The sequence below is a fragment of the Geospiza fortis genome, unplaced genomic scaffold (assembly GCF_000277835.1).
Source record: "Geospiza fortis unplaced genomic scaffold, GeoFor_1.0 scaffold138, whole genome shotgun sequence".
Lineage (NCBI taxonomy): Eukaryota > Metazoa > Chordata > Aves > Passeriformes > Thraupidae > Geospiza > Geospiza fortis.
In genome coordinates, this window is record NW_005054307.1 from 9,468,083 (window position 1) to 9,495,297 (window position 27,215).

At 36.9% G+C, this 27,215-nt stretch overlaps 2 protein-coding genes across 2 annotated transcripts in view; both read right to left on the bottom strand.

Moving 5' to 3' along the window:
* ITGA8 (integrin subunit alpha 8) overlaps positions 1-4,022 on the bottom strand; it is a 117,203-nt gene extending 113,181 nt beyond the window's left edge. Inside the window, 2 exon segments of the mRNA XM_031066830.1 lie at positions 246-432; positions 4,013-4,022. Coding sequence (XP_030922690.1) covers positions 246-432; positions 4,013-4,022 — 197 coding nt within the window.
* Positions 4,023-5,436: 1,414 nt separating this feature from the next.
* MINDY3 (MINDY lysine 48 deubiquitinase 3) overlaps positions 5,437-27,215 on the bottom strand; it is a 38,845-nt gene continuing 17,066 nt past the window's right edge. Inside the window, exons 10-14 of the mRNA XM_014312134.2 lie at positions 16,786-16,858; positions 15,912-15,984; positions 10,884-10,971; positions 7,662-7,733; positions 5,437-6,450 (exon numbers count right to left, since the gene is read on the bottom strand). Of these exons, the coding sequence (XP_014167609.1) occupies positions 6,301-6,450; positions 7,662-7,733; positions 10,884-10,971; positions 15,912-15,984; positions 16,786-16,858 (456 nt within the window). The 3' untranslated portion in view covers positions 5,437-6,300. The remainder of the gene's footprint in view (positions 6,451-7,661; positions 7,734-10,883; positions 10,972-15,911; positions 15,985-16,785; positions 16,859-27,215) is intronic.

Sequence of the window (27,215 nt, forward strand, 5' to 3'; positions counted from 1 at the left end):
CGTGGGGCGGTCGTGTTCACGGGGGGAGATGCCGGAGTGTGGGCTGGTGGTTTCGAGTTTAATTTCTCTCGACTGCCATAATTTTCAAGGGTTTGAACTGAAGAGCCTGATACTTGAAAATCTCGTTTAGGAAACTGAAGTGCATTGAAAAAATGTAAACCTCCCTCCGATTGTTATTTGGTTGCTCGGCATGGCCATTATTAAATAGAAACCAAAGAACCCCAGCAACGGAAAAAACTTCTAACCACGGGAAAGATGTAGAGCCGGGCACGGAGTTCAGAGGGTGTTCGAAGTTGCGATTCCACTGCTGCTCTCCAGGTTTCCCTGTGCGTGCCTGGCCACGCGGAGCTCTCATGAGCTGAAGGGGGCACCTCGCACTGGCGCCGAGCAGAGCCTTTAGCACAGCTCCATGCAGGCGCAGGTGTCGTGCTGCTTTGCCCACAGAAAGAACCCATTGAACGTGACACAGAACGGAACAGTGCTTTTAGAAAGCTCCTCTGGTAATTTCTTCGCAAAAGTAATTAAAAAGGATGGGGCTGTATAACTCCTGTCTTGAACTGTTCTGCCCCTGCAAGCTCCACAGCAGAATTTCACCTGGTTTTGTTAAGAATGTATAGGGAAACTTGGCTGCCTGAAATGCTCCCTTCCCCTATGAAGCTGCGTGGCATCACATTCACATCTCGAGGGGACAGCTTTATTAATATTTTTTTCTGGCCAACGCAAAGGTAGGAAGAAAAGGAAAAATATTTTATTTTCCATGTAATCAGCTCAGTGACAATAAGGAAAGATAATTGTTTTTCAGCATTTATAATGCAGATGTGTCCAAACAGAATCAGAGAAAGATCAAAATAATAAAAAACCCATTTATAAACATGCTACATTAGATCTACCTATGAAAGCAATTGAGAGCAGTTTGTTTTGTTGCGAGGTTCTGGTTACTTTACTTTTGTGTTTGTTTTATTTTAAGTGCTTTATGGCAAGATTATTCAGATAAGACTGACATTCCTTTTCACAAAAATAGAACTGTGTGTTTATTTCCAGCATTAACTGTGTGACCCTAAGCTGTCCCCACAGGCCTGTAATATCCCTTAATTCTGCCTGCCTTGTATTTATGCCAAATTTTTTGCTAAATAGTGAAACACCATCGACATTATTGTATTATTTTACATTGTAGAAGTATCTCTTACAGATCTAAGCACCACTAATAAATTTAGAAGTGAGGTACTTCTGAATGACTTTAGGATTAACAACTATTCTTAAAAGTCATGCAGTTTTAAGGCAATTGAATGCATTTAGAACTTGTGTTACCTTATGCTAAACAATGATGATGATGATGATGATGATAATAATGCTCCTTTTTAGCACAGCAATCAGTTCCAAGGTTGAGTGTCACAAATGTAGTTTCTGGGGCTCAGAGAACCGCTCGGACTGCAGTCCAGAGCACGGGCACTCAGAAGTGAGAAGGCAGCGCATTCTGGTGCTGTAGCCACTTTTACTGATCCATTCAAAACAGTCAGAATTCAGTAATTAGCACAATTGGAGATAGGTGAGTGTTCACACAAATAAAGCTGAAGAGGCATAAGGCACAGGCAGTTTTCATGTGCTCCCCTTGTACCTTTCAGTTAGAAACACATGCCATCTAACCAGATTGTTTTAAGCTAAATTTTAAGAAATGAAAAAGTGCTTCAACTGGCTATCAGTGCTAAAACCTGTAGGAAGGCAGGGCAGCATGAAAAGGAGTTCTCTTTCAAGATCCTTTTACCCCCAAAATGTTAATCTACAGCAGCACCTCCCTCCCATTACCCTTTTCCTTTTTTTTTTCTCTCTATAAAGTAGACATATGCATGCAGGATATTCCAAACCAATTCAAAGAGATAAACAAAAATAGCATTATTTAAGTTTCTAAGAATTTTCAGTGTTTCCCTAAACAAGCTGGACCTCTTCTGATCACTCAAAGCTTATTTCACATCTTGATTTCCTTGGACTTTTGAAATGTTTGGAGTGCACACTGATCTGCACTGTGTAAGAGGTAAGCAGCTCCCCCAGTTGTTGGTATACTGAAGCTTGCACTTTAGCATACCTGTGGTCTGATACATTAACTCCTTTGAATACCTAACTAAAAAGTCTTAATAGGCTCTAGAACCACACCTGGAGCCAGGACAGAGAGCTTTTATAAGAACATTTAGCCAAGAGTCTAAAAATCATTATCTACCTTACAGAATAAATGGAAGGTCAGATGTGGGATTAAGTAAATTATGAAAAAAATATAAGATTCATGGTGTGAATTTCTACAGCTAATATTATGTGCAGTTGGTGATGTTAGTATGTCATTATGGTGTTTCCAATCTTAAAAACAGATGACTCTAATCTTCTATGGAAAGATTTGCTGAGGCAAAACTTAAATATTAATATTTTGTAGGAAGCTCCATTATCACAGCTTTAATGTTATTTATGCTATTATTTAGTAATGGTAGCAGAGGAACAAGTATTTCAAAGAATCGTATGGGCTTTTAGCATAAATCTAATCAAAATAAGTGATAATTTTACTGTTAAATCTTTTCAAAATATGGCAGTACAGAAGCTGAAATTTTCAATTCCCACAGAAAACCTACCTTTCAATTGTCTCCTAGTTTTGTTTCTGTAGGCCAGAAGCCTTCTCCTGAACTGTAGTTGGAGTAACTATACAGACAGTATTTTTGTGTTGCAAGAGGATAAAATGAGGATGTGATCATGAGAGACCAAATGAGGAGGATGTGACCAAGGAGAGTGAGTTTGAATCCAGGATGACATGCTGACAAAAGATGTTCAGCATTTGAACCTTACTTTTGTGAACACTGTCCAAGTTAAAAATCCTAGCAGAAGTAATCCCTACATGAAAAGCGTTGAAGCTAATTTGAGATTGAGCAGATTAAATCAATCTGTATCAAGGCAGATTAAATCCATCTATCAATCAAAGCATATAGTCTACAGAAAAATCAGTTTATTTTCAAGAGATCCTATGGAAATACTGATTTTTCATTAGTTATAGGTATTAACCACACAAAATCAATGTAAAAGGGAGTCTAATGAGCCAATCTACCATGCTGGTGAAAGCAAAGACTTTGTGTGTGAGACTCCAAAGGATGGGATGCTGCAGAGGAACCTGGGGATGCAGTGTTCCCTCCCATTGCACCTCTAGCTTTTGTCAGCAGCAGAGCTGCAGCACAGGGAAGCTGCAGGTGCTCTCCAGAACATGCTGGATGCTTTGTGCTGAGCAGCCTTGCTTGCAAGAAGGAGCATCCAGAGTAGCTGTCCACAGCCTGACTGCAGACATTCATCTGGGGTGGACAGCAAATCAGTGCGTTGTACTAAGGGAGGTTCTTGTTTCTGCTTGGGAACTGATGTGCAGACACAGACATTCCTCTTGCCCAATGAATGTTGACTCCCACACTTTCCTGCTCCATCAAGACCCATCTTGGGCTTCTTTAACCTAAACTCATCCACACAAGAACTGAAGAGATGAGAGAAAGCATATACATGAACCAGATAAGCATAAATTGTAACTGTCTGAAGGAACAGAACTTCAACAAAAGCATCCAAAAAATCAAAATGCTCAGCATGTACTTAAGTGATTCACTGTTTTAAAGGGCCCTTTGCATGGATTCTAACACGGATATTTACATTTGGGTTTGCACTGGCTGCTTACCTTTAAACAGTTCAGACTTCAACAAAGCAAATATGGATTTGGTAGCTGCCAGCCTTCAAATATAACTCATCTGGGCCAATATGAAGCACTGGAAGTAGTCTTTCCATAATTTACTTAGATAACTTATTTGGAGCTGCCTGACTGTGAACCTCAGTATATACTGAAGTGGGAATAATTTCTTTTACCATTTACCCAGCAGTAGACCCCTTTCTCTCCCCCACCTCTTTTTTTATGAAAGTTAATTTAGAGCAAAACCACACCAACATGTATCTTCTGTCTCAAAGGGTTCTGAGACATGGGAAGGAAAGGTCAGTTTTCCAGACCAACCGTCCAACATCCTGCTAACTGCACCATGCTTTCAGCTAGGATAGTAGTTGTCTCCCAGAAGATACTGACCTTTCCTTGGCAATTAAAATTGAACCACTCTGCAATACATAAAACCCCCTAGAGTATTAATCAAAATGTCATTTACTTGCATATTTAGCTCACACACTTTCTGACAGTTAGCATTATCAATTTGCTCTGGTTACTTACAGCATGCATTTAATCCCATAAAATGCTCTGATTTCATTGACTAGGCCTCAATTTGCAAACTGCAATATATACACACACATAGGCAGCACTTAGAGCAGAACAACCTTTATATGGGTTTCTAGATATTTTTCTGTGAAAGCAAATAAAATGTAGCAAACATTAATGTCCTGCATTTTAAGTCTGCCATCTAAATAACCACTTTCTTTCAGGGAACAAAAAGCAAATTTCCATGAAGGCAGAATCTCTCCCATTGTGCTCATCACGGAGGAAAGGCCAGAGAGCTTCACTTGGCTGAGGCTCTCAGATGAGCTGCCTGAATGCCATAAAGCACTGCTAGTTAGCCTCTGTATCCAAAAATAAGTGAAATAAACCAGAATCCAGGCCTTTAACAACTAGGCAGTATGAAGAAAAAAGGATATAGGAATGAGGGTTCTTACATCATCATCAGCTAAATGTCTTTAGAGTATAGCAGAAGTTTTAATCCAGACTAATGCTTAAAGACAGATCTCACATCAGCTGGGCTTCTAATTTTTTTTTCTTGTGAGGTAGAACATCATTTTTATGAGAGTGGGCTAGAAAAAAAGATGCATATTCTAACAGGTTCAAGCTATGATTCAGTACAAAATCTGGTGTGAGATACTCTAGTACAAGCCAAGGACAGACAGCAGAATTGAAGAGAAAAAGCAGGATAAGTGAATTTTCCCCTTCCAAGGTGTCAGTGGAAGTCTAATGACGTTTATCTTAAATGTGTAAAACTAGCTGAAACAAGTACCTATCAAGCCTGAGCATTTTTTGAAAAATAAAATTCCTTACTTGACAAGCAAATTCTCCTTATTTATCTATATTTTTCAGCAATAATACCACCATTGCACAAGTTTTTAATGTCAAGCCCACACTGCAAGACAGACTACTTGTGTTCTAAATAAAGTGAGTCCAATTAAGGAATCTTTTCAAATAATTGTAATCTGAAAAGGAATTTTTTTTCAGAAAAAGAAATCTAACAAAAATACTCTCTTAATACTAAAATACTCTGCTGTCAGTCTGCAATAAGGAATGATCATGGTAATTCCAGAAGTAAGGAAATTACCTTTTGGTGTGGGCTTTTTCTCCCCCAAGATGCATTCAACTTGAAAGTTGACATTTCTAAACCTGTGGTTCCTTTTCATCATCTCAGAGAAGTAGCAAACAAGTCCAAGTAAACCAAACTTTAAATAATATATGATTCAAGGAAAAGATTTTATTTTAGGGCTAAGAAGTTGATAATAAATAAAGGAATATAATAATGTAATAACAGATGTTCTCATGCACTTAACACATACAGTAATGCTGGCTTACACTGCTGTTTGGACAAATTAAGAAGAGGTATTTGGCAATATTGTAAGTTTCGAATAGTTTAAAGATTATAGAACAAGAAATTCTGCTGTTTTTACATTTCTTTTATACAAATTGAAATAAATATTAATATATCTATTTTTTTCTCAGATTTTCTGTTCACTTTTAACATGCCCAATAACTAAGCCACAGTAATATACAACTGCCAAGAAAGAGTATTTAAGAATTATACTTATTCCTAAAAATGTATCTTATTTATGTCACATTGTGCAAGCTCTTTAGGTAAAATTAGATTTTAGGGAAAACCTGCAGAAAATTTAAACTCATTAAAACATATCCAGTGCAAAGGCCAGTCTAGTCCACACGTTATGGTACTGTAATGTAAGCTAATATAATTTAAATAATAAAACATGCCTATATGATTCTGAGAAAGCTGAATATGTTTTATGTTTAAAGATCTGACATCTAATATGCACATTCTGCAATATCAGAATTTTTCAAATCTTCATGAGATGGCAAAATAATGGTAAGACTTTGTAAGTAGGCTTTTTTTTTTAGGATAACTCACATTAACAGTACTACAGTGGCCAAAAAAGACAAACTATTATAATAGAAATCAATCTGATTAAAAAATTAAATATTCCAATTAACACTGAAAAAGTGTTTGTAATCATTATTTACAATTCCTCAGTGATACCAGTGTATAACTCCACACAGTCAGCTCCAGTTGGGTGTTGCTCCTGGCCAGGTCAGTTCAGGGAAGGGGATCGGTCCGTGCTCCAGAGCAGCTCTATGTACGGCCACTTGGTCTGCAAGCAGCGCTTCACCGGGGTGTCGTCCGTCTGCAGCATCGGCTCCTCAAAGCCCATGACAACTGCTGTGCCTTCCACATACATGACCTGGCAAAGTAAACCCAACTCTGTCAGCCTGCTCAAGAACTGGGAGATGAGATGATTATTTTCACCAGGCCCGGAGAGGATTGGTTATGATACACATCTATCGGTGATATTTTTGCCCATCGTCCGGGAGAAATGATGAGGAAGACTCCATGGATATCAGAAGGCTAACTAATTGCTTTATTATACTATATTATTCTATACTATATTATACCACATCTAAACTGAATCTGCACAAGCACCCCCTGCAGCTGACAGTCCCAACACACGGATTCAATTTGTCAATGAATCAAAACACTCCCACTAGAATCCAATTACCAATTCCCTTCAGGTAAACAATCTTCCACAATGCATTCCACTTGTAAACAAGAGGAGCAGCAAATGAGATAAGAATTGTTTTGGTTATTCTTTTCTCTGCTTCTCTCAGGTTCAGAGAATGTGAATCCCACACACATCAAATCTGTGAAGTTTTACATACTTCCTTTTTTAATGAAATGGAAGTACGAAATCAAAAACCCCTCATCTTTGAATGCTTCTGCTTACATTTTGGGGTATGGAACCACTGGAGATCTCACAGGGCTAATTTTACGGACTTAATTACAAGCTATTCCAAAGACTGAGTAGATATATTTTCTGGAAGAAGTCTTACTTAAGTCTTTCTTGCTCCTTATGTCTCTTAACACCTTACAATCTTTTACTCTAAATTCTCCTTCAGGAACTTAGAAGCAGTCATATTGTGTCTGGTATACCACTTTTTTCAAGAATGCTGAAAATGAAACAGGTCATCTTTGTTCCCTCAGTAAATGGCTCAAAAAAAAATACTCATTGAGTGAGCGTGTACCACTAAAAAAACCCACAAAAAATTCTAAACAACCTAATTTAGAGGTTGAGTTACTTCTAGAAGTTGCACTTTGTGTGTGCTACATCTCCACTGTCCCTTGCAGTTCAGACCTCCTCTTATGACAGGTAGGTATGAGAAGTGCTCTTTCCAAAATGCAGAGTTTCAGAGATGTGGTCTGGCCAAGCAATCCAGTATAGTAGCTCAAATACGATTAGGAGCACAAAGAAGTTTCCAATTCCAAATATATAATTTTGTAAGAAAATTACCAAAGTAATAGTTTTGTAAAAAAGTCTGATTCAAGGTAGAGTATTTTGCCTTTAACTATATTCAGTTTTGCTTTGTGACTTTTTTAGGGCTTAATTGTAAATCTTACCTTTTCATTATAATTAGATTGCTTCAGTCCATTGTAATGGTAAACAGTGAATGACTCTGAAACCCTGGAGTCCTAATAGAAAGAAGACAGTTAATTTCATGTGGCATCCATTGTGCCTTGATTCTCTTCTCTTTACAACTAGACAGATGCATTCAACCAGTAAGATGTGAAAAAACTTAAGAAGTGCCATTTCTTTTAGGTGACAAAATCTTCATTTCACCTTTCTTATCAGAAATAAAAACACAGTTCTCAGTAAATTAATGACTAATGCCCCCAAGAGCAAGCCATGATTTTCTGGGTTCACCTGGACAATCTGAAGTACAACTTGAGCACTGACTATGAAGAAGCCATCCTAATTTTTAATGTCAGAAACCTTATGCAGTAGTAACATGAATGTTTATTTATGACGGTTTGGACACCACAAAGTTTTTTACTAAGGACCAGATCCAATATCTGGCCCTCCATCTGAGAGCTAAAAAGCTAATATGCTCCTATGCCTGCCTAACCACACTAATTTTGAAGACACCAGCTCTGCCAAGGTCCAACAGCAAAGCTACTGGCTCTGGTGATCTTTACCATTCCAGGTGTGTAAATGCTGTAGTCCTAAGAGGACTGAAAGCTTTGGAGTCACTGAACCAGGAAACACAAATAAGGTGTAGTATCAGTTCTGTCATGCCTACTGGACCAGGCTCCAAACAAAAGCTTATCCCTCTTTTGAGCACATGGAAGTAAAGGCTGGAATGAGAATAAATCTGCTCAGGTTACAGTACATCCATCAGATTACAAAACCCTCATTCATTTTTCTGCTTTTGAATGATTCACAAACTCTATCTTTCTACGGGTCTCTCACAGCCATCCAGGCTATTCAGTGGAGGGAGGGTGGTGAAAAGGAAGGTAAGAGGTAACTCTCCTTACAGAAGTTGCTTCACAGAGATAAATAAAATTAAACCTTCCTGGGATAGAAAGAGGACACACTGATTTCCCTGAGGAAGTAATGCTCACCCAGAAGGGAAAAAAATGCTGTTTCCCAGTTCCTGTGCCAGGGAAGTTAAGAATTTTGTGCAGTTATTGTTTCCCAAAAAAAAAGGGCTAGCATGGAATTCGGGAATCCCCCTCTCCAGGTGGCTGCCCTAAGTAGTAAGGAGTCAGGCTGGATAGCTCTGAATAATTTTTCCTAAGCCAACAGCTTTCAGAAGAAAAGCTGAGATATCTTTCTGCTTTTTAGATGGAGTTGAGTACTTTTTAGGAGAGTAAGAATAGGGTTTGAATATTCTCAGCAAAGGAATCTAATCTCAATATCTCGAGCCCTAGCTAGATGTTCAAATATTAACATCAGCAATTCCAACCATCACTGGTATCTGCTATTTCCTCACAGTATTTGAAAGAAAGACTTTCAAAGATATTCATCATCATTTCTGCAGAATTTCACTTTCAGAAAGAATTCTGAGCACGGTGTCAGTATGGGTAAGGGCTACTGCTACCTGATGCACAGAGTACAGACAGATTGAAAAAATGGATACTGGCAGGTTCCAGTCCATAACATGCTGATTGCTCAAACATCACCCATAAGGCAGTAACAATTCCCATGTTTTTTACTGGAGCCAGTGAAGGTTTAACAGGACAGGAAAAACTGAGTGGTGGGGAATCACATATAGTAGAGAGTTAGGACTTGACAGACAGGCATTGACTCAGGGGCTCCAACTTTAACAGGAGGCAGAGTTCCTCCACCAAGGTGACCAAGGCAGTGTTCTGCCCATGATTGCACTGTGCTTTGTTCTCCAGCTTCCCTTCTTCAGTCAATGATGCCCTTATGACAGGCACAAGAGGCAGCAGTCCCATACAATGGCTCCTTTCTCCTCCACCTCCCTATGGCCCATGGTACTTGACAGTTTAGAAACAGCCAATTATGGAGGATGTTCTTTGGCATTCTGAATAACATTCTAAGCATCTGGGGCCTAAAATGAAGCAGTGGAGTCTTCTAGACTTGCAAATGTAATATAATTGTAAGAAATAAATTATATTCAATTGTACATATATTTCCACTTCTGTATAAACAAATGAAAGGAAGAAGAAACAGCTGGCAAAAATACAATGTGGATGTAATTCTAAAAGGCCAGAGAAAATGAGCACTAACTCCTCTTTCCTCCAGATGATGAAAGCCTCTGAATGATATGATATATTCAGTCCCTACAATCTTTGGCACTGCATTTCCAGTGTCTTCTGACTGACCACAATGTTTCATAGTACAGAATGTTATACCCAGTGCTGCACAATCCTAACAAAAAGAATCTTGCTGAAGGGACTTAAACCCATCAGTTTCACTTTTTCTTGATTGTAAAAACTAAGCCACATAGTTTCGGTGACACATTAAGCTAAAAAGCCTTTGAAGAAGTACTCCTCTCAGTCCTTCTCCTTCTGTCACCAGCCTTTTCTTCTGCCTCAGGTAAACCTGCTCTTTTTTGCCAACACAAGCATGTGCATGGCCGTGGAACAAGCCCTGCACACCTGCAAATAGAGCTCTTACCCAGACCAGCTTCCTGTTCTGGTTTACCACAAATCTGTTTAAAGAGGCTCCTGGTGGCAGGGAGGCAGTGTGAGAGCAGGAAAATATGATCCAAGGCAAAGGGGAAAGAGGACAGCAGTGCTAAGTTAACACCTGCCTCTCAGTAGTGGTGCAGTCTTAAAGAATATATGGAACAGACAAAGTTTGAAAATAATTTTCCAATACCCTACCACATATGTTAAATCTAAGTCTATAATGAATTTTTTGTTAAACTGTCAAAAATTTTACATTATCAAGAAATGTACATAAAAATAGTTTTAAATATATTTGCAACCTTTTCCCATTTGCAAGCAAACTTTTTAATACTGATAAAACCAGTATGGTCATTTATTCTCACAAAAATCAAACTCTCATGAACTTTCTGAGCACGGAAACAATTCAATGTCATACTCAAAATGATTATATATTTCCTGAAGTTAAATTTAGAACAATGGAGTTTCCTTCCAGTGTAAAGCTGACAAAATCATGGACATGTTACAAAAAACAGAAGTCCACCATTTGTGATGGAATACAGAAGTTATCTGCCGATCAGCTGAGTTGAATGAATGCAAGACTTACTAAAATTTACTCTTGTGATATTCATGGAAGTTTTCAATGAATCTGAAAGCCAAACAGACAGAATAGACAATGCTCTGCAGCAATGAATATATATTGATTACCTGCTCAGGGAAAAATTCTTGCAGAAAGGGACCCAGTAGTATGATGCCCAGTCCTTCTGGGTCTAATTTGGTCTTCATGAGGTTTACACTAAGATAAAAACATTGAATATAAAGTATGAGTAAGACACTTTTATTCTTGCATGACTAAGTTATGCTGTGCTACCACAGTACTGACTGCCAAGTATAGCAATAATATTCTATTTTTAATCGTAAGTGACAACTGCACCAGAATGGCATGCAAGTTGCCAAAACATGGTTATTTTTAAGTAAAAGTAATCTGCTATTTTAAATTAAATAAGTGATAATTCTGAAGGATGACCATATTTGGTAAAATAATTTGAAACCCGTATAATCTAAAACCAGGTTTACAGCCCAAAAGGCATTTTGCTGTCTTGTAAGCATTCTTTAAAGATACAAAAACCAGCCATCTTTGAAATATAGCTCTGTCACTGCCAAACAACCTGTTTTTAAACAGAGATTTGAAAACCTTCCAAGATTTTCTAAGTGCGCTGAAATGAAATTAAATTTAACACATACATTTCTTATTTACATCACGTACTCGGTATCAAAGAAGCCAGAACCAACAAACAATGGAAATACTAACAATACTAATCTGGAAGCCTTACTGCAGGACTACAGTCTAATTTCAGGTCACTGCAAACAAAGGTCAACTGTAAGACTATATATCTATTTAAGCAATATATTTCTACAGGCAGCAGACTGTATCTATTTGCATCTACCTAGCCCTGTGCTTGAGTTACAAGCTGTACCGTCCACAGGAATGTCCTCATTGGGTCAAACCAACAGAGCGCCTGGCCCAGTATCCTGCTCCTGACACTGCTCAGTAGTGGGTGCTTAGGACAGAGAAAAACAGGGCAAACACACATCTTTAGTTTACCCTCCCCATTTCCAGCAGTCTGCTGCACAAAGACATCTTCAGTGACAGGCAGTATCTAAAACACAAAGATACATATTTTTCTTTCCATGCATGTGCCTAAATGGCTTTGAATCCATCTACTTTTCTGGCTCTTAAACTCCACTCAAAAATACAAATTAAACTATGGGTTCTGGGAATAAGTGTCTTCCCTGTTTTGAACCTGTCACCTGAATCAGTTTGATGACGCCTCATTTTTGTATTGTGTGAAGCAATTAATAGTCATTCCCTATTTACTGTGTCAATGGTTGTCTATCTTTTTCAGGTCAAACAGTTCTAACCTAGTTTTTCCTTGCACTAATGGCATTCTGTATCTTTAATTAGCCTTGTTGCCAGCTTTGTATAATATTCTTTTTCCAAGAAGGAGTGAAACATCAGGAATTTATACAATGACATAACTCCTATGAATCCCTCTCCATATGTCTGGCTATCACTATGAGTTTAAATCTCAAGATCTGTTTCCTGACCAGTAATATCTAGTTCACAGACCCACAACGTGTATGTGAAATCAGCATTGCTTTATCCCCTGAGCAACCAATCTACATTTACTTTATTGACACTTTTCTGTTCCTGTATCCTCTAGTAACTTCTGTTGCTCTAACACATTCTTTTTTTTAATATCTCAAACACATTTGTATCAGCAACAGTCATACAAATCCCTACTGTTAAATCCTTGCTGGTAAAATAACAAAATTCACAGACTTAATACAAATTCCTGTAAAATCCCTCTATCTCCCTCTATTAAGAAAAAGTGACATTTTAATTCCTTGATCAATTCTCTATCTATGAAAAATGTTCCTTCCTATTCCATGTTTACACATGAAACATTTACATGTAAATTTTCCCTAGACTGGCCTTCAAATCCTTTTGTAAGTCCTATTGTTCATTTGTCACCTTTCTCATTCCTATACTCTTTGGTACCAGCACAGTTCACAGTGGTAGGTAACCTAAAAGAGTTCAGCAGTGCCATTCTGATGTTTCTTCAGGACTTTGCATTTTTTTACTTATTTTGACACTTCAGAATATTAGTTACTCTGCCCACCCATCAAAAGGCTTACGTATGGAACTACTCTTTGATCTCCTCCAGTGATGAGAACTGCTCCCTACCATCTTCTCTGGTGAATATGAAGAACTCATTGCACTTCTCTAATTGACTTTGAGTACTTTTAAAACATTGGGAATCATCTATCAGAACTACAAACCTCTCGCAGGCCCCTTGGCACTGATAGTCTCAGAAGAATACTATTAGTTTTGGTTTATAACTTTACTTATTAGTCTACAGATTTTAACTCTGCTTTATATTGTATTTACATTTAACATTCCATAAATCCAGATTCTTCCCTTTTTTTTTAGTGTACACACTGCATTTTCCTTTCAGAAGACCAACTCAGTTTCTCATAGATGTCTCTTTTACTACTTAGGCCTTTAAACACCCCCCAGGTCTCTTTTGTTGGGGGCTGTGAGCTGAAGGTGTAGTTTCCAAGGTCTTTTTGATTGTTGCACAAAAACATTTTGTCCTTTTGGCTACCACCTGCATTCTTCATCTTTGTTCCTTTCTTGGTCCTAACATAGAACTAGTAGTAAGTTATTTGAATTCTTTTTGTTTCTCCCTCAACACACAGAGGATGTATTATGCAAATCTGAAGAGAGTGACTCTGTTAAGGTCCTTGGGAGAAGAATTTTAAAATTCCTAACACTGAATGTGGTATCCTATAAACAATGCTAATTTACTTTTTTTTAAAAAAATCACTACTCAAGTGAAACCACAACCGAGAGCTTGCAAGATACTGGACTTCAATCCTTCTATTCCTCGTTCTCACTGCTCTCAAAGTACAAAATTTTGGCTATGTCAGTGGCTGTTTGAAACCTGCCCAAATTCTTGAAATGCTGCAGCAGAGTTGCAGAAACATTGTGTTTGCAAACAGAACCAAAACAGATTATTTTAAAAATGTACTTAAAATTATGTAATAAAATTAAAGCAAGGTATATACTCAGTAAAGAAATACAAGAACTGCTTAAAAATACAGCACTATGTAAGTTTTTAAATATGGCCATTGTACAAAATTCCATCAGTTAAGCAGGGGAGTAGATTAATAAACTTGGATTGTACTGTGTTTCAATTGAGGTTTTTTCCTTCAGCAGATCATTAACACCTTTCACTGTTACTGGTACCACAGCAGAGCTACTGAACACGTGATTGTGTTTCAATCTGCTCAGTGCAAAGCTTGGCACCTGAACTCAAGAGGTTACAAGTGTTGGGGTGATGGCCTTTGTACTGTTATTGCTGAGAAGTGTGTGGGAACAAAAGCCTCCACTACTGGTCAAATAGAGAGCATAAAATGTTTTAAGCAAGCTAAACCTACATTGACAGATGTGCTCAAATTGGTGCCCTAAAGGGCATCAAATGGTTTTTAGAAACAGGCAAAACAAATGAGACAGGTGGGTTCTCAGATACAATTATTAAAACACTAAAAATTTTACAAAAAACACATGTAATGGCATTCAGTACTGGCTAAGTCACCTTGCTAATTCACATCTGCTCTACAGAGTTTTTCTCTCTACAGTTCTAAAATTCTAATCAGGTCTGATGTTTATACATTCTGAGATTCTGAGAAACTTAAAGCCTTGGATTAGATAATCAAAAATTTAAATACTACATTTGGAGGCAAGACCTTTAATTTTACTTAAGAACAAACAAACAAAAAACAAGCAAAAAAGCCTGTATGGAGTTTGAAATACATTATTTATACTTGCGTTCCACACTAAAAAAACAGAACGTCCAGAGCCCAAATACAGTAGGTTCTCAAGATAATAGTAATAGGCAATATATTAAGAGGAGATGATTTAAGACTGCATATTCCATGTTTTGATCATGGCCTTTCAATACAGCAGGTCTTTTGACTGGTTCTTTGTACATCAATTTATATTTTATATGCTATGCAAATAAAGTATGACAGGGCTATGCCACAAATGCCCTGAAAGACAAACAACCAAATGGAAAAACCACTGAATGAAGAGAGAATTTTTCTGCAGAGACAACAGAACAAAAAATTGAGAAAGTAGAACAAAAAGGTGAAATTCATCTTCTCAGACCTATTAAACAACGGCTTTTTTTCTTTCCCCTCCTTTAAAAAAAAGTCTTTTGCAAATTTCACCACTTATTGTTATAATAGGAACATGACTCTTTTGTCTTGTACTTTCTTTTGCTTTGGGTATCTCTTTATCTCAATTTTTACTCCTCTCCTCCAGAGAACAACTCAGTACACTTCAGCATAAATTACACTATAAACATTTGAAAGGACAGAAAATAGGCTCAACCACGTTTCAGATGGCTCTGGTAAGTAAACTCACAGTCTCCACAGTCATTCCAGTTTTGACCCAACTGAACTAGACCAAATGTTTACAAGAGAGCAGAAACAACTTCTGGAGCAGTAAAAAAGTAAAAGTGCTTGGCTCTCCTTTCTGGCTTAAGCATTTAGTCACAAAACATGGCAGATTTTGACATAGAGGGTTAACTGCTGTTATTAAATATTAGTCTTATCTGTCCATATTAGAGCTAAAACATTTGAGTTTTAACTCCAACCCTGGGAATCAATGTATTATTTCTGAAAATAAATGGCAATTATAAACACTACTAGGTCCTGAGTGCTGGTTGAAACAAAACTGTAACTGAAGCAGTTTCAGCTTCCAACTCAGCAGAACAATCCAGTGATAATCCAGACTTCCTCTGAATACCTTGACTGTTTAGCTTTTCTGACACACCATTTCACCTACATTAATATATAAAAATATAATCCTGACTATCTCCTGAATATATAGCAATGCAGTAGGTTTGAGGGGTTTTTTTTTGCTTCTTGTTATTACTACCAAAGTTAGAGACATCTTAATTTTAATTCCTCCCCTTAAATTTAAAGCTTAACATTTGAAAATAACACTCTGTGCCCAGAATGAAAAAAATCCAAACTAGGAAAAAACCCAAAACCAACCCAAAATTATAATAGATATGTGGTAAACAGAATCAAGGGAAAAGCCTTAAATGATAATTAATGTCATTAATTGATACTTCTGCGGTATTTAAATTTTATTATACTTACTATTCAGGATCTGAAACAAGGTCCAGAGCCTTCATTACATCTTCTAGCAGTGTGTCAGGTATAAACCCATTATCTGAAGAAGTAGCAAAGTTTCTTGTGAGGAAAAGAAAGAAAATCCTTTCCAGATTTCACTTAAAAATACAAATACAACATGTCTTTATCTGTAAAATTTGCAAGCAAACGTTGGGATTCTAGAAGGAAAGGAGTTTTCAAATGTTTTTCTGGTGCTTAAAAAAAAAAAAAGAAAAGCGCAATACAGCAACTGGATTTATCACTCATACATTTAGATGCTTAATACTTGCTAAGAATTCAATCTTTGTCTAGAGTTCTCCAAGACGTACCTTGGGGTAATAACTGCACCATTTTTCCCTTTTGATCAGTTAAAATAGTACCTGAATGCTAGACATCCTCTGTTTTCCAAAACATAAGAAAATTTTCCGTGTATGCTGCATACATTCAAGAACAAAATCTCATGAAGAATGAATCATATCAGATCAGTTCTTTAACGAAAATTTAATATAGGAGAAATAAATTTTATTTAAGCTTTATGTTAACTACAAAGAACATAACAAGGTTAAAAAAACGTCTTTTTTAAAAACTATTTCCTATTGCACAAATTCCCTTACTGCAGAATTCTCCAGTAATTTCTTCATAGAATTATGGAATGTTTGGGGTTAGAAGGGATCTTAAAGATCACCTCGTTCCAACCTGCCTGTCATGGGCAGGGTGACCTTCCAGCAGACCAGGGTGCCCAATGTCACGTGTAGATTGACTCCTGTACTGAACATTTCTTAAGGACTAGGCATTTCATTCCTCTCTAAATGAGTACATTTCTATTAAAAAATCTTATTTCAGCACAAATTACAACCCTTACCCTCAGGGTCATATGTCTGGAAAACTCTTCTTGCTTGTTCTGAAGGTGCCTCAGGAGCAACAAGGGCCATGTCCTATGGGGATGAAGAAAAAACCCACAAAGAAAACTTACAAAACATTCTTCAGATACAGATTACTGAGAAAATGTTTAGCCATACTACACCCAGTTGGAACCTAAATTAATGAAAATTTCAATACAACAGAAGAAAAGTTAATTTGGCAATTTTGCTGATAGTGACAAAACAATCAAGAAGTATGCTAAAGATTATTCCACAAACTTCTAGAAAAATTTTATGCAAGTCTTATCACGCTGATGTTGTGGCACAAAAGCTAATTGGAAACTACAATTCCAATAATTTGTACTCAAGAGCTCCAAGTGGGAAAGTGAATAGGAGAAAATAATTTGGAAGGAGTCCCTTTGTCCTGCTCATCTCTCCGAGGTCGATGACAACAACTTGAAAATTGCTTGCTTTACGCACTGGAAATAGAAATGCTAGATTTTTATATTAATTCAGTATCACAATAATGTAATTTTAAAGATCCATAAATATGACTTAATAGAAACAATTCCACTGTTTAATGAAAAATTTTCCACTGATTTTAAAAATTAATGATAACTAGAACATTTAAAGAAAACCCATATTTTAACAATGTATCTTCATGTTTAAACATGTTCTAAAATCCTTTAAAGTACTTTCAGATAAAAAGACTGTATTAGCTCAACACAGTTGGTTTCAGGATGCCAAATAAAGTATGAAGTTGTGCAGTTGTTGAGCACATACCCTGTCATAATGGGTAGCACTCTTGTTATTATATAAGGCACATACATACACTATGAAATTTTGTACTATTTGAACAATTCTTAAATAATCTGGAATACAAAACATACTAAGTAGGAATAGACTTCATTATCACAGTGTATTATAATAAACTAATGTAAATATTGCTCAGTTTAAAACCAATGATGCCAGAGCACTCAAAGCTTATTAACAACAAGATGATTAGTGATTTCAATATTCAGGATTTAACTTCGAAGAAGGGATATTTTAGTGGTAGTTTCTTATTAAAAAAAATCAGCAGCTCACAAAGCCCACATACCAAAGTTGAACACTTAGAATTTCCAATGGTATGGAAGGATATAACCCAAAGTAACTTCCAGTGGCATAGACACAGAATTTCAAATGTAAACTACATAGTTCTACCTTGGTTTACAAGTATGCAGTTCCTTCTATACAATCTTAATGTAATCCAAGAATAAAGAGCATCATTTGCACTGTCCTCCCTACCCACAAATTATCTTGTTCATGTAGCACTTTCCAGTTTCATGTGACAAAAACCAGATTCTTTAAAGGAAGTCTTCCGCAACTGCCAACAATTTTTTTCACAGTCCAATTGCAAATAGTGTGTATTTGTGTTAGCATTTAATTTTCCAGGTCCTTAGTTTTTCAGTTCATGTATGTATACATGGGAAGAACTTAGAGATGAAGTCACTAAGTGCATTAGTCATACCGAAAATTCTCTCTCTTTTAAAGGAACTTTCAAATATGGTAAAGCCTCCATATTGTTACATATTAACATTTTTTATTCACTAAATGTCATGTACTGATGCTCTAAGCAAGTAACTTCAGATGAAAACTTAGAAAAGTCTGTCTCAGAGTCAGATGACCAAAACCCCAACCTTTCTTACCTGTAAAATAATTCCAACTTTTCACTGAGATTGCTGTAGTATAAAAAGCAATCTCAGTGGAATCTCCTTTCCATACAAATCTCACACAACCTCTTAACTTATCATGTCATTCATTTCCACTATGGAGATAACTTTAAAAACTCCAATTAGTCCATATATTTGTACTGGAGGAAAAAATACCATAGGTCCCTCACGCAATAAAGCTGAAAATGTGATAAACATCTAACAAAAACATATTTCAGCTGCCCAAGCTGATATTTCACCATATGTGCCAAAATAGATTCCCCAGCCTTATGAATTGCATTTTGATGTAACCCATGCAGTGAAAGTTCCATATAAGGGAATCTCATAAACAGTTAATTATAATAATTATTTCCAATACTAAGAACAACATGTCCCAAAAATCATGTTTCACTCATTGGCTCTTGTGATACACAAACAAGTCATTTTATATTACTTTGAAAAGTTATTCTCATCAGTAGTACCAGTTATTTTAAGATCCAATGCTTAGCCTCAGAGGCAAAAAATATTCTTCATAAGTTATAATGAAAACATTCCCAAACTTTTCATTCTGCAAATCCAAAGCAGAACATAATGGCTAAGCCACACCAAAATCCAGGCTATGAATTTTTACAAAAATCACACCCTGAAAGACCCATTGCCCTGAAAAATGAAATCTGCTTGCATATGAAGTGCTTTATGGTTCTACACTACCACTACTGAGTGATATGCAGAAGAATTATATATTGTAATACTAACTTTCTTCTTAAAAGTTTACCTAAAAACAATACAGAAACACTGATTGTTTATCAAGTACTTAACTTGCTGTAACTTAATCACATCTGGAGAACTGAAGTTTATTCAATTCAGTCTTGTATTACAGAGAGAAGTGTGTATTTTTCAATGCTATAATCAGTGGCTTTCAAGGCATCAGCTTTTCCAAAACGGCTTCCTAAGAAAACAAGGTTGATGGGATCTCTGAAAGTTATTCCCATCTCTCTAGCTGACTTCTGAATCCATTGCCCAATTTCAATTTTACAGGAATCTCACAACTGATTGTTGAAACTGGATGCCAGGCAGAGCATCTCAGTGAGGAGTTGGTTCAAAAAGAAATTTGATTTTATGTGTCAGCAAGGTTCCTTTGGAGATTGTATTTTGAAAGAGAAAAGACACTTCACACAATCCTACTGATGTACTGTGTAACTGCATCATTATAATCTGGACACACAGGTCTTTCACACATGACTGGAATGCATTTCAAATTGCATAGTGCTCTGAAATTACAATGTACAACTTCAGAACCTCCCGTGGCTGTAATCATTCATTTGCCATCAATCTCCACATCCACTCTATGTACCCTGGAGCACACAGAGAATGTTCTTCTTCGAAAGGTGAAGGGATCCTGCTACCAAAGCCAGAACTGAAATGCTCTTTATAGCCTGAGATATAACAACTCACTTAACTAAGAGAGAACAGAATTAATTGAATGCAGCTTTATTTGGGCACACAGAGCAGAAGTGCCCAATGTATCACCACGCATACAAATGAGTTTGTGTCCTAAAGGTATCAGATAGTTTTACTTGTAGGGACTGGCTAGGAAGTGAACTAAAAATTAGAATTTAACACAGACTGGTATCAGTTAAAAACCAGGAAATGCATCATCACTACAGTAGCAAAAAAAGGTTCAAAGACTTAGAATGATACAAAAACCCAGTTGCTGACTCTCATTAAGATGAAGGCTCAATAGAATTTGGGCATTGCTTGAAATTAAATAGCAGCTTTTTTTGTAGGTTCTCCTAGGAGCTATTTATGAAACCAAGGAAAAGAGAGTCCTTAAGATCTAAAATGGGAGGCCTTTATTACCATCATACAAAGAACTCAACAGTTATGGAAAGGTCATAGATCTTTTCTCCTCTTAGGCATCACTGAGGAAGCACTGAGACCACTGAGGTATGAAGTTACTGGTTCTAAAAATACCAACATATCATCTACTGTCAATCTAGCAGACTATTGTGAAGGGTCTGTCTGGAAAGGGACAGTTAAGAGAATTATGCCATGGTAACAAAGCAAGTCAAATCCTAGAACACTTACCTGTGAAGTCAGTTCTAAAGCATTTGATGTTATTTGGCATAAATTTCATTTAAAAGACTATGAGTCTTTTACAGAGAGATGGCCAATGAGGACTAGTTCAAGACTCCCATTTGTGTTCAGGAACATCACCCACACCAGCAGTTTGCAGGGGGCACTGCCCTTAGTTGTTGCAGCCAACAGAAAGTGCCATTGCTCTGCAGTACAGTATCTTCCATGAGAGAAGGCATCAAGAAATGCCCAACAACTGGAACATACCCAAACAATACTTGAAGGAGTACAAGGTTTTTTCCACTTCAGAGATGTGTATGGAAAACCTGAAGGAAAGGTCCTAGACTTTTCTGTCACTATATAAGAGCTCTGTGGCCACAACTATTTCCACTTCAGAATGGCAGGTGCCAAAGACCATATACTGTATCCTCCTAAGCCTTGAAGAGGGGCTATGAGTCTATCTGGGATTCAGAAAATGCCAAAAGAAAATACTTTCCTTGAATAAGAAAAGAGGAAATAAAGAGAAGAGAAAATACAAAAGGAAGAATGCGACCCCCAAAGCAATGGAACTCTTATTGGGGTCAGAAAATAAAATACAGGCCTTGTAGTTTAGACCAGGAAAAGACCACAGTTAATCTAAAAGTATTCATCAAGGGATAGAGGTGGTGCTGGAGGAGGAACATTCATGACAAGCAATTTGCTGCAACAAGGTGGTTAAAAGGAAGCAAATTGGCTCTAGCTGTACACTGCCTTGCAAAAGTGAAACGACTGCATTTACTCTACAGTACCTGCAGTACCTCGCTGAGGACAGAAATGAGTTCTCAACAGGGAAGAAAGAAAAGCTACATATGGACTACTTCAAACTCTTTTTCACCTTCACCCATAATACCAGACAGAGAAGAGAGCCTACTTGATCCAAGGGTGGGGTGAGGCTGTGGAAGAAAAGCGAACACAAACCAAAGAAAAAGAATTAGTAACAGAAATCTGAGGAGCTTGTCAGCCTATTTGTCTGAAAAGTGGGGCTTCTAACATACACTCAAATAAGTTATAGAAACCACAATATATCCTCCATTCCTTTGAGAGAGGGTGGTTTAATAAGACAGCCAACAAAAAAGCCACAGCGTTGCAGTTTTTAAAAATTAGAGAAACTCAAAAGTACAGCAAATACCTATTTACAGTTACATTGCCACAGATGTTGGTAGTTTAGTTTAAAACATCCCAAGAAGGCAACAATTCACGTGGTTACTCGTTAAAAAATAAGAGCTTCTTCAACATGCTCCTTGCTTCCACACACAGATTATAAGAGATTACTGTGAACCAATAAGGATTAGGTATATAGTATTTTTCTTATTCAGTTACTAGCTTGTTTTGCTCATCAACACAAAATGTCTTTGTTTTGAAAGTAAAAATACATTACTGGAATTACAGATCAAGAGTCAGCAAATTTGAGTTTACTGGAATTCTTCTCTAATAACTAAATTACATACTACTCTCCAGTCAAAAGCTTAATCTGCAAGGGCAGCTTTTCAAATTATATTCACATAGCTTTTTTTTTTGTTGGAAGACGGAATACAATGCTATACAAACATGAAAATTTGTTCTTAAGAGGAATCAAGCTGGAAGTGGACAAATTCCATGTACTATGACTTCCAAAACCTCCATAATATAATTCATTCAAGATGAACTTCAGCTTCTATTATTATGCCATCATTTTCTACGTAAAAAAAATTAATATCTAGTATAAAATACTATTTCTACATCTAGTACTATTTCAGCCTATAGACATGAGATGATTGCTACACAACACAGTGGTAGTATTAACATATTACTAATTCTGTTTGGGAATTACAATAAGGAGGTGGGAAATGAACATGTATGACAGGAACACTTGTTAGTGAAGTTTAAAACAGTGAAGATGGACTGCAGAAATTTAAATCTTTCTAACTACAGTTCTAACAATACTGAAAGCTGCACTTAATCTTGGAAACCAGCCTACAGTATTCAGTTTCCCACTTAAACCATATAATTCTCTCTTGGGATGACGAAAACCCTCTGACTTGCTTCAATCCAGAACGATGAAATGCTTTTTGAAAACAGACAGGATTAATTATTTTATAACTCAAATATGCCGAGTGTTTCTAAAGGACAATTCATCACCTGGTTCATTAATCTAACAGAAACATTTTATATCTTTTCAAGTGAAATGTACAAGCTTTGTGAAGCAATGAAGGAAAAAAGTATATTAATAATGGCATGTGATCCACTGTTATTCAAAAACATCACAGTTTCATATATTATAAAAGCAGTATTGCCATTTATGTTCATATTTGAAGTATATTATGTCAGCTAGCTGACACTAACAGTAGCAGAATACATTAGCTTCTATAAAACCAATTATTTTATTCTTTTATTAATACAGAACACATGATTTTTTTCATTACAGCTGTATTATACAGTAAAGCCCATCTCACTTCACTCCAACTGCATGAGCTTTCTTAACTGCACATGGGCAGTGACTGAATTTCTTCCCTAAATACACCTGAAATGCTTCAGTATTTTCATACCATAGTCTCTGACAACTTCAGCACCCCTCTGTAACAGTTATTTTTAAAGTACACATATAAGATACCATAAACTGTCAACTGGTAGAAGAAAATGGCATTGGACTCCCTGTAACATACAAAGAAAATAGATTTCATAAACTTCTTATGTAAAACAAACCAACACTGGGAAAAATGTACTTAAATATCTAAATGAGGTTGCTACATGAGGTAGCTATGAGGTTGAGTTTTAGAAACAAGACAATATGTTATTCACATAGCTAATCACATGTAACTTCCTATGTAAGAGGAGAAAAACAGAAAATGAAGGCAACAGCTAAAGTATCACTAAATGCGCTTCACCTTTGCTAGGATTTGAAAGGTCTCTCCTCCACAGACAATCCCTGTCTCTGCCTTTTCTCTGTATCCTTCCACATTTAGACTTTCAATTCATTCATCTACATATCCTAACCTGAAAGTAAAGCTGCCTTATCAAAAGAGGTCAAAGATGTTATTTTTATTTTGCATGCAACAAAGCTGTTATTGCTACGAAACAAGAAAATAAAGGGATAAAAAACTTATTTTTCCATGCTTTTAAAAAAAGTGGTTAGAAATTGGTTGCTAAAGATCTTTGTGATTGTACTTGGATTAAATCTGATGCTGCACATGGATTCACCCTACCTTCCTGGGGATTCCACAGCTGCCACATGCATTAAGGTTTTGTGGATCAAACAACAGCTACAACACAGATTTCAACCAGGTTCCTGCCATTTATAAAATGACACGAAGTCTCCTGATAGAAATTCTCTACACAAGTTCAGCCTGTCATGTCACAGTTTATTAGACAGTGTGTGAGTTTTGCAAAAAAGCAGAACTTGGCACAAAGTTTCAGAACAGGACTACAACAGTTACTATTTTAAAGCCTATTCTTATTACTGAAGCATATGTTGGCATGCTGGGAGTATCATTTACTGTTTCTAGTTCCTGCATCTATCCCAGTAGGGTCTGGGAACATGGGAATAAGGCAGGCTGAACAGAGAATAAAAGAATATGTAAGCCTCCACTTCCAAGGATACATGGTGCCCTGCTCAGAAAGAACATCTGGTCTTCAGACATTTTGGAGAAAGAACATGCAAAGAGACAAATGGCCACAAAATAATTTCCATGTTGTTTTGCCCAAGAACATTTCACTTAAAAATATCTTTAATAGGCTTTCACTAACTATATTTAAAACTCTGTTTCCTAAGTTCTGTAATACATTAATCACTTCAGGACATTTTCTCAGGAAGAAAAACTGTAAGGGGAAGAATGATTCCTCGGATTCCATCCAGAGCATGTATTTACAACAAGGGAGCAAGGATTAACAGTCATTCATAGAGATCCATTTCCTCAAACAGGACACATGACAGGCAGATAATCAGTTCATAAGCTGAGCGACTACTCTGTCACATGGTGAATACTACATTCCCAATTTTTAGTATTCCCAGTATCATTATCTGGTATAAAAAATATGCAGTTACTAGGCTACAATTAAAAGATAAAGTAAAAGGGAAGGTGCTTTGTAAAGCAAAGAATGGATGGTGTGAGCCTGGCACTATCAAGGTTTACGATTTCTACCTCTTACCTCATCTAAAGGTACATGGGGCATGTGGAGAAGTTATTCATTTTATTTGCCCTCTCTTCATTGTATTACCATAAGTGTATTAAATTCCATATTTTGGAAGACAGTGGTTTAACTTTTAGGGCTCTTAAAATTCTGTGTGGAAATAACTCCAAATTTCTCATTCAAAATTCAATTTCTGGAATGATTCCACAAAGATAACCTCTGATAAGGAATATACTATTAGCTGTAACCTAACTGGGGCCTTCCAGAACCTGAAGGGAGCCTATAAGAAAGGTGGAGAGGGATTTTTAACAAGAGCATGCAGTGACAGGACAAGGAGAGATGGATTCAAACTGAAAGACAGTACGTTTGATTAGATATTAGAAAGAAATTCTTTACTGTGAGGGTGGTGAGGCACCAGAACAGGTTGCCCAGACAAGCTGTGGATGCACCATCCCTGGAGGTGCTCAAGAGTAGGCTAGATGGGGCTCTAGGCTAGATGGGGCTCTGAGCAACCTCGTCTAGTAGGTGTCCCTAGCCATGGCATGAATCTTTAAGGTCCCTTCCAGCCCAAACCATACTATGATGTGAAATATGTATCAGAAAAAAGGTGGTTCAAGATGGAAAAAATTTAAACCTACAAGTGAGTGAACTGTTAGGATATACTTCCCAATAAACTTAACATATAAGGTCAAAAATTAAACACTTGGGTGAACTAGAGAAGGTACATAAAAGCACAGATAATCAAATGTACAGAACAATTTCTGCTCAAGAAAATAGTAAATAGAGAGGGAACCCTCAGGCTGGCCTTTCTAATATAAAACTCATTTAGGATTACTTATGAACTTATGAAATGTTGTGTTATTCAGAAAAACTTAAATTCATTTAGCAATAGCATTTACACTACAAATCTTAAACCAACCAGTAGAGTAACTTCAATTCTTTTTGGGAGCCCACAGTTCCCACAGGAAACACCCTCCACCAACATTAATTTTAAAAATGGCTCTCCTCCTGCAGAAAGGAGCTCTTAAATTAACAACAGGAATATTTGAAGAGTCAATGCTGATTTAGTCAGGTGAGGACTATTGTCAAAAACAGAACCGCATTTGCCTCCCTGCTCTTAAGCTGCACAGGGAAAATGGGAACCCTGCTTTAGTCTAGAAATTATTTCTGCTGTTGTCTCACACATCTATCTCTTTTCCATTTAGGTGTCCAGACTGCTCCAACAGAATCAATTCCTCTTACTCCTAAAACTACAGACTCTATAGCCATGTGCTCCGTAACCATTTTCTGAAGTGGAATCTCCAAAATATGATCTTAATTTCTTCTTTGATGAAAACATATTTTTTAAAATTTGGTTACCTGCATTTACTGGTCATGGGTGCATAGACATTTTTCACTCCCTTCCCTAAGCAGAAGAGTTCTTAAGTTAAAGGATACACATGGGTTATTTTTGTAGAAACTAGAGCTGTTTGTTAACACATAGTAATAATGACTGATTTTTTACACATGCATTTTGATTCCTTTCACACCACTGACAATCTCTGTTGGTGTTCTGAGCCTAATGCTGCACCAACTCACACTCCCCCTCGGCCCTGCTCTGGTAAACACCACTGACCCACATTTAGGCTCTCCTATAGCAGTGTCAGTGTTTGGTGAGGTGCCCCTCAGCTGAACTCTGATGAAAGAGATTGTTTAGGAAGAGAAGTCAATGTTCTTTCTTTTGAGAGACAATGCTATCAAGGATGCAGAAGAAAGGCCCTGAGAATGTGTAGAACAGGTTACAGTGATCAAAGTCAGAGAAATAAAAAAATGTAATCTGAAACCAATGTGGTTCCAGGAGTCCAGGACAGGACATTTTCCTTCAAAAACAGTAATTTGTAACTTATTCTGATTTCTCAGACAGGCGTTTTTTCTGCTTATCTGACTCCTCAAGTCTAGAAATGCCACAATGCTGTAACTGAAAATGGATAGCCAATTCTGTTGTGGTCTCTGTGCTCAAAGACATAGAAACAAAGGAAATTTCTTAAAAACCTACACAGCTGAAGTGTCCCCACAATTTCAATCACCTAAAGTCAGCAGACATACATTTATTCCATGCTGTCTTTTCACTTTCAATGAGTCTGAATTCAAACTTCAGTACAACGTGGATTTGCATGTCACAACACAATTTAGAAAGCACCTATTAACCTCCTGCTGTTCTTCCTATTGTTTGTTTGCACTGGAACATTTTCTTGTTATATTCTGCATAACATTTCAACTTGTTGGTACTCTTTTATACAGTGTCTGACCACATTTTGGCATTCCTAGAAGTTCTGAGTTGTCTCAGCTTGTCATAACTTCCTATGAGTATCATAAAAATAATTACAAAATGCCTGTACAGCATTTCATCCAGAACATCACAGCCTTATTTAGAGCTGCCCCACTTCCTACTCTCTCTTATCCTGACAATGAAAGAGAAAAAACAATGCAAAAAGACTGTAGTAATAAAGCTGATTTTTGGAGAACATTTACAATATCAC